Source organism: Ylistrum balloti, unplaced genomic scaffold (genome assembly GCF_031769215.1).
Source record: "Ylistrum balloti isolate Yb309-2 unplaced genomic scaffold, AGI_CSIRO_Ybal_v1 Utg370464, whole genome shotgun sequence".
In the NCBI taxonomy this organism is placed as follows: domain Eukaryota; kingdom Metazoa; phylum Mollusca; class Bivalvia; order Pectinida; family Pectinidae; genus Ylistrum; species Ylistrum balloti.
In genome coordinates, this window is record NW_026782306.1 from 608,020 (window position 1) to 617,016 (window position 8,997).

The window sequence follows — 8,997 nt, forward strand, 5'->3', positions numbered from 1 at the left end:
TCATCGCTGGCTCGTCTTGAAAACAGAATAGTGCTCCAAATATGACATCCACAATATGATCTATACTAATTAAACTTGTTTGTAAAGTCTGGAAAAGACCATTTCAGCGATACTGAACATTACTTAAGGACCACTAATAGGAAGCCACTTGAAATGGCCCGATCCCAGTCTTTATTTTCTTTCTTTAGTCCACCATATACTGGTGATGGTAGGCAAAGAATAAAAAGGAAAACTACAAAATGAAATGGTTTTTATCATTTAATAAAATTGTCAACATTGTAAATAGTTGTAACTTTATACATGTCATGATGTAAGAATATACTTCCTGTCAATTCTCCAAAAATACACAGAAACTAGTTTCAAATTCTATGTTATCTCCTAATGTAGTAAAGTTTTAATATTTGCAAGAACAAAGCAGACAATATATTACATGCATCAGTTCATTATAAAGGGATGCATCAAATTATTCTAAAATAAATCTTGTTGCAGTAGATTTCTTTCTTCTATATACCTTCCTACTACATGTGCATTGCCAGGGTCTCTTCTCATTTTAGTGTGAATATCAGGAGATTCTATTATATTTGAAAGAAAAACCCTCAACAAAAATGTTCAACTCAAATATGGAATATATTATATACAATAATCAACAGACTTCATTCAACTTGGTTTGAATGACTTCATTTCATAGCAAAGTTTAAGGATAGCAATATTTTGCCTGATGCAGCATTGCAGTTTGTGAATCTTCAAATTCTACTAGCTTTGACTACTGACATGCAGTCACCTTGTTCAACCTGTCAAAGGGAATCACTGTTTAAACAAACAGCTTTGAACATGAACGAAAGTACTTTAAAATAAATTGGGAACTTTAACATCTCTTGGCTTTTCAAAAATATTAAATCTTTGTTTTGCAATCACAATTAGCTATGTACACAGACAATGATCATTGAAGTCTATATGTTACATATGCATAGCCATAAACATATTTTATCCGAAGTCATATTGTATGAAATTAATTTGATCAAGCACATAGAGAAAATTGTAACAGAAATTCAAACCTAAACATTCTGAAACTTTAAAATTATCATTATGGAAAGATAACTTTTGCATAAGCACTACAAGTTACTTCCCCTGACATACTTGGCAGTGGTGGGCTCAAGATATTTGATGGATGCAAGAACACATCAGTGATATGTCATATCAAACAAATGCTTCAAGTTCACATTACGAGGAACAGAATGTAGATGTGGCTTTCTTAAAATAGCACTAGTATCAAATGCATGTGTCTACAAAGAAGCATACATTTGAGGGATTTGACAGGGATATGGAATTATGGAGATGCTAGTGTGGTTTAATAATAAAAGTAAACGATTTCATGGGGCATTTACAAGTAAACTGTAAAAGATTTCTGTACATTTAAGTTATGGTATTAGTACATGTTAAGAAAATGATTCTCACATATTTCCATTGAAAGGTTTCTATGATTTGGTATGTTTGTTCCGATACACAAGACATTTGTAACCACAGAACGATATGGAAAAACATTCTCTACAACTTACCTGCATGGATGTGGAACAGCAATGCTGCATGTTGCTTGCATTTTCAAGTAAAAATAATTTTAATCCAGACATGCACAATGAACATTGCAGGGCTTTTCTAGGGCTTTCTTGGATCGATGACTACTCTCAGGAGCCCAATTTTCAATAAAACTATAAACCATGCATACACAATTATTGAAATCTTCAGGATATTTCTGAAAATTTATGCTTCAAACTCTTTATTTTTCTTCCCAATATAAGGCAACAGGCCAAATTGTGCAACTGAAAGCCCTACATTGTTTCATCTTTAACAAATAAAAAAGTTTATTTTGAAGAAACTTGATCAACACAAGAGTATTTAGCATGCTTCAAAATTAATTACTGCTTTTTATGAACAATTGAATGTACATGAACAAAATATACAGAACAGGAAGCACCAACAAACTAAAAATAACTGATGAACTATGAAACGACTTGCATGATGACTTGAAAAAGGAAAGACATTGTAGCATTGAATGTATTCACAAATAATTGTGCGTCGTAATACGTCAACAACAAAATTTGTATAAAAATAAACATCTTTGAACAACAAAAAAGTGTAAACAATATGCTGGGGTTTTTAAATTAATTTTCACCTACAAATTTATTGAAAACGAGAACAAAAAAAATTTAATAAAAAAGTCTTATGACTATGACATGTGGATGTCAATATTTAATAAAATGCCACAGATTCTAGGGCTTCTTATACAACCAATAGGGGAAGTAATCTTGTATTCAGCATATTTTCACTTTCAAATCTGCACTTATTTGCTGTACGGTTCATGCACTCTTTCCCTTTTCAAAATTCTTTTTACATCGATGCATACATGTACAAGCCTCCACATTTAAACTCACTTTCAGTAGAACACACAATTTTTTTCATAAAACATACAATTTATATAAAATAATGCCCTTTTGCATTTAAATCAAAGAAGCATCTTCACATGTATCAATTCCAACGATTAAAAAAAAAGTGTAGAGAGCTCTAGAAATGTTATGAAAATGATGGAAGTTTCATTTAGCACCATTACATAACAAATTAATATGGATTCTTTTTCTAAACTGCTAATGAGACTTTCCAAGACATGGATCAAATTTTCGAAGTATGATTTACATTTGTAAATAATCACTATCAAAATGGACTTACATTCAAATATTTCTTTTCTAATCCATAATTTTTTTTCTCTCCTTTGACAAACTCCAAAGGACTTTCTTGAGAATTTTTTTTTTTTTTGAAAGCAGCTCAGTTCAAACTACTGGCAGGTGTTTTCAATTGATCAAACAAAATTTTAACAAAATTGGAAATGGACAACTCTCATGAAAGTCAGAAACAAGAGTTCACATTATTTTTACAACTTGGGGTTAGAAAACTACATAGTCGTTAAGTTGAGTATACGTAACCCTTACAATACGACATCAACCTTGCCAGTGTACAAAGGACCAGACAAAAACTACATGCGTCTCCTGAAACATCTTAGAAAAATTTAGAGTAGGGTAACAATTTAAATAATTTTATACGCTTTGTAAAGGAGCTATTGACTCCGATAGTGCTTCTATGATAATTGCCCTAAGAAAGTTCATGTTACCAGAAAAAGGAAATATATTTTGTTTGGCCTTGGATAACAAAACAAGATTTCCTTTGCAAGTTACATTGGTCTATATTTAAAATAAAAAAATAAAAAATAAGGATTGGTGGATTTATCTATTACGACTCAATACAACAAAAAGAAAAAAAAATCAAGAGAAACAATATGCTTCTATTCCATGTTGACACCTTGCCCGAGTAGTTTGCCTATTGTTAGATTAAAATGTAATTTAAAAAAAAAAATTCAGATCTTTCTTTGGAAATCTGGATCAAATAGGTGAGCTGTGACCGTTTCCGATTCGGATCTTTCGAGGATTAGATTCTAGTCAATATGAAAACTGTCCATGCAACTTTAATTACATCACAAAAGGATTCATCAATAAACTGCAATCAATATACATACTTATTGCATTTGTATCGACAATAAAAATAAGTACTCATTACTAGTTATTCCATGTAGATTTATTATTTTGATTTTCAAAAAAAAAAATGTTGCAATGCTGTTACTAAAAAAACAAATTACTGGGCTAGTTGTACTACCAAGTTGTGACCAACCCTGAATGTTACAATTTATTGTTTTTAATCTTAATTCATACTCATTACTGCAAAGGTTGAAAGCCTTAACGTACATTATCACTGAAAGACTAACTTCAGTCCTCAAAACTCAATATTACTATGCCCAAAAAGGAAGTAATAATGAATGATCAATACATTCTCAAAAATGCGAGAATTAAATTTGTATAAAAACCAACAAATGTTACAAAAACAAGTGCCATTTCTCGTAGTGGTAAAACAAGCATAATAGTAGATAATATCTACATTGTATTTGGGTACAAACTGTTCCATCTTTAAAAGACATCCCCGTCGGATCCAAATTAAAAATCAATTAAATTTGACTTTTAAATTATCACATACATGTAACTTAGTTCATCATTTTTGTTAACTCATTTTTCAGCTTACAATTTTCGTCCTTCAACAACTTATTTTCATCTTCAAATTTTCTTGCCACTTCTAGGTCTACGAATTCCTCTCCCTCGCTGCTCAATGAAGCGGAACTATTGTTCTTCGACTCGCGCTTTCGTCGTTTATTTTTATATCTTTTCTCTAAACGTTCAAGTTTTGCCTCCATCTCGACATAGTCTTTGATAAGTTCATCTTTGCTCATTGTCTGTAGTCTTTCAGCGTGTATATTATTGTAAGTCTCAGAAAATTCTTTCTCCATAAAATTATCCTCATCTTCACTTGACGAAGTTGTCTCATCCGAATAATCACTAGACCGTGATCCACTCCTCGATTCCCTCGAGTCGTGCCGATTCAAGTGTTCCTCTTCGTCCTCTTGCACGTCTGGCGAATTTAGGGACTCGTTTTTGATGTGGTCCTCCATTAGGAACTGTGTTGTATTGTACGGAGCCACTGGGTGTCCATGTGCAAACGCCTCCTCACGCTTCTGGTTTGCACGCATTGTCTCTCTTTCCTCCAGCTCTCGCCTTTCATTCCAACTCAGTTTATCGTAAGGTTTCCATTTTCGATGATGTTTCCCACCTTTCATTCTCCTCCTCCGCTTTTTCTTACCGTTTCCGTCGTACTGATTCTCAGATTCACTCCCTTCTTGGGCCTCGCTCTCATGCCTTATCGAATGGGGCCCCGACGGGGAAATCGGACATCTGTCAAAGTTTTCGCTCGTTTCTAACTCATCATTAGAGCGGTTTAACTCACCCAATGTGTTGTTATTGAGTGTAAAGTTACTCTCATCCCGTATTGAGTCCACCACCATCATCACCGCTGCACTGACATTCGCTGACATTTAAGAAAACAATCCTTTCACAGTAGCTGTACTTGAAGCTATAGGACATTATATGAATAGTCCTTCTCGAGTGCTGTCTGAATGACAACTAATGATCCGAAGGGCACTTCCTATTTATATGTTCGGCATTTCTTATCCTTCCGCGCTATGATATAGTTCATGTCGCAAATATTTTCTGTGAGTGTGCTATTTTCATGATTTAATGGCAATGGAAACATGATTATTTTTTGTCTATGTCATAAACAGCAATTGAATACAATACTGGCATTGTCATAACGTGTGCATATCTCCAGAAACAAGGTACCTTGCTGCGGTGTTTATTTCTGAGAAAGTAGTTCGCTGTCGTATGTTTGGCGCAATCATATATAACAAGGGACGTTACTCTAGAAAAAAAACATAGCATTCAATAAAAGTGTATTCATATTGTTGGCCTAACACACAATTCAATCGAAATTTCACGATATTAAGAAGTACTAAAATAACTTTATAGTGTAAGTGTGTTTTGAACGAGTGTTAATTCATTTAAAAAAGAAATTATGATTAAATGCATTTGGATTTAGAACATTATATGAATTTATTTTATTTACTTTATCACAATTTCCATTACTTATGTTATTCATTTAAAAAACTAACTGATACACTTATGAAGACATTGCTAATTTGAATACGTAATTTATGTTTGGAATAAAATTATGAGCCATATCTTTTTGACACTTTCAGCGAGTCCGCTCTGTCAAAGACGTAGCTGTTTAACCATAGACTAGACTAGCCAATTATTACGAAATTTATCGTTCCGATTTGAATGTAGCTATACAAATACTTGTTAATGGAGGATTGTTGGACTTGGAGACAAAAGTCAATGCGCTAAAGAAATATCAAAATACATTTCGATAACAAGTATTGCTGTCTATTTCCTACCGTAAATGGATCCGATAAGGAAACTTGAAATCGATAAATACATAGGTGGTAGTTGTATTTCAAGAAGATTCAAGTAAAACTCGGCCTTGCACTATAAGAAATGTCATTGATATACTGTCAGTATCATATCTTGATATTGACACGAATATCTGTCCATTTTGCCATGTGATGTTATTTCGTACACCATTTCGCACGTTTTAATGTGATTGGTGACTTAATTAAATAAATGTCTTGGGTCGTCGGGTGCTGACGGGAGAGAGAGAGAGAGAGAGAGAGAGAGAGAGAGAGAGAGAGAGAGAGAGAGAGAGAGAGAGAGAGAGAGAGAGAGAGAGAGAGAGAGAGAGAGAGAGAGAGAGAGAGAGAGAGAGAGAGAGAGAGAGAGAGAGAGAGAGAGAGAGAGAGAGAGAGAGAGAGAGAGAGAGAGAGAGAGCAGTGACGTTGATGAACGTGCAGACGGAAGAGAAGGTAGTGACGTTGATGAACGTACGGAAGGGAGAGACAGTATTGACGTTGATGAACGTGTAGAAGGGGGAGATAGTATTGACGTTGATGAACGTGCGGACGAGAGAGAGAGAGAGAGTAGTGACGTTGATGAACGTGCGGACGGGAGAGAGAGAGAAGTGACGTTGATGAAGGTGTGGACGGGAGAGAGAGTAGTGACGTTGATGAACGTGCAGACGGAAGAGAAGGTAGTGAGGTTGATGAACGTGCTGACGGGAGAGAGAGTAGTGACGTTGATGAAGGTGCGGACGGGAGAGAGAATAGTTACGTTGATGAACGTGGAGAAGGGGGAGATAGCATTGACGTTGATGAACATGCAGATGGGAGAGAGATAGTATTGACGTTGATGAACGTGCTGACGGGAGAGACAGTAGTGACGTTGATGAATGTGCAGACGGGAGAGAGAATAGTGACGTTGATGAAAGTGCGGACGGGAGAGAGAGTAGTGACGTTGATGAAGGTGCGGACGGGAGAGAGAGAGAAGTGACGTTGATGAAGGTGTGGACGGGAGAGAGAGTAGTGACGTTGATGAACGTGCAGACGGAAGAGAAGGTAGTGAGGTTGATGAAAGCGCTGACGGGAGAGAGAGTAGTGACGTTGATGAAGGTGCGGACGGGAGAGAGAGAGTAATGACGTTGATGAAGGTGCGGACGGGAGAGAGAATAGTGACGTTGATGAAGGTGCGGACGGGAGAGAGAGAGTATTGACGTTGATGAAGGTGTGGACGGGAGAGAGAGTAGTGACGTTGATGAACGTGCAGACGGAAGAGAAGGTAGTGAGGTTGATGAACGTGCTGACGGGAGAGAGAGTAGTGACGTTGATGAAGGTGCGGACGGGAGAGAGAATAGTTACGTTGATGAACGTGGAGAAGGGGGAGATAGCATTGACGTTGATGAACATGCAGATGGGAGAGAGATAGTATTGACGTTGATGAACGTGCTGACGGGAGAGACAGTAGTGACGTTGATGAATGTGCAGACGGGAGAGAGAATAGTGACGTTGATGAAGGTGCGGACGGGAGAGAGAGTAGTGACGTTGATGAAGGTGCGGACGGGAGAGAGAGAGAAGTGACGTTGATGAAGGTGTGGACGGGAGAGAGAGTAGTGACGTTGATGAACGTGCAGACGGAAGAGAAGGTAGTGAGGTTGATGAAAGCGCTGACGGGAGAGAGAGTAGTGACGTTGATGAAGGTGCGGACGGGAGAGAGAGAGTAATGACGTTGATGAAGGTGCGGACGGGAGAGATAATAGTGACGTTGATGAAGGTGCGGACGGGAGAGAGAGAGTATTGACGTTGATGAAGGTGTGGACGGGAGAGAGGGTAGTGACGTTGATGAAGGTGCGGACGGGAGAGAGGGTAGTGACGTTGATGAAGGTGCGGACGGGAGAGAGAGAGTAATGACGTTGATGAACGTGCGGACGGGAGAGAGAATAGTGACGTTGGTGAAGGTGCGGACGGGAGAGAGAGAGTAATGACGTTGATGAACGTGCGGACGGGAGAGACAGTATTGACCTTGATGAACGTGCGGATGGGAGAGACTATATTGACGTTGATGAAGGTGCGGACGGGACAGAGAGAGAGTATTGATGTTGATGAACGTGCGGACGAGAGAGAGAATAGTGGCGTTGATGAAGGTGCGGATGGGAGAGAGAGTAGTGACGTTGATGAAGGTGCGGACGGGAGAGAGAGAGAAGTGACGTTGATGAAGGTGTGGACGGGAGAGAGAGTAGTGACGTTGATGAACGTGCAGACGGAAGAGAAGGTAGTGAGGTTGATGAAAGCGCTGACGGAAGAGAGAGTAGTGACGTTGATGAAGGTGCGGACGGGAGAGAGAGTAATGACGTTGATGAAGGTGCGGACGGGAGAGAGTGTAGTGACGTTGATGAAGGTGCGGACGGGAGAGAGAGAGAGTATTGACGTTGATGAAGGTGCGGACGGGAGAGAGAGTAGTGACGTTGATGAAGGTGCGGACGGGAGAGAGGGTAGTGACGTTGATGAAGGTGCGGACGGGAGAGAGAGAGAGTAATGACGTTGATGAAGGTGCGGACGGGAGAGAGTGTAGTGACGTTGATGAACGTGCGGACGGGAGAGAGAATAGTGACGTTGGTGAAGGTGCGGACGGGAGAGAGAGAGAAGTGACGTTGATGAAGGTGTGGACGGGAGAGAGAGTAGTGACGTTGATGAACGTGCAGACGGAAGAGAAGGTAGTGAGGTTGATGAAAGCGCTGACGGAAGAGAGAGTAGTGACGTTGATGAAGGTGCGGACGGGAGAGAGAGTAATGACGTTGATGAAGGTGCGGACGGGAGAGAGTGTAGTGACGTTGATGAAGGTGCGGACGGGACAGAGAGAGAGTATTGATGTTGATGAACGTGCGGACGAGAGAGAGAATAGTGGCGTTGATGAAGGTGCGGATGGGAGTGAGAGGGTAGTGACGTTGATGAAGGTGCGGACGGGAGAGAGAGTAGCGACGTTGATGAAGGTGCGGACGGGAGAGAGAGTAGCGACGTTGATGAAGGTGCGGATGGGAAAGAGAGAGTAGTGACGTTGATGAAGGTGCGGACGGGAGAGAGTGTAGTGACGTTGATGAAGGTGCGGACGGGATAGAGAGAGTAGT

The 8,997-nt window shown here is 39.1% G+C and overlaps 1 protein-coding gene across 1 annotated transcript; it reads right to left on the reverse strand.

Annotated features, from left to right (window-relative positions):
- Positions 1-245: 245 nt before the first annotated feature.
- On the reverse strand, positions 246-5,030 carry LOC132555224 (protein HEXIM1-like). Its single transcript, XM_060219573.1, has one exon. The coding sequence runs from the start codon at positions 4,961-4,963 to the stop codon at positions 4,082-4,084; it is 882 nt and encodes a 293-aa protein (XP_060075556.1). The 5' UTR covers positions 4,964-5,030; the 3' UTR covers positions 246-4,081.
- Positions 5,031-8,997: the final 3,967 nt, after the last annotated feature.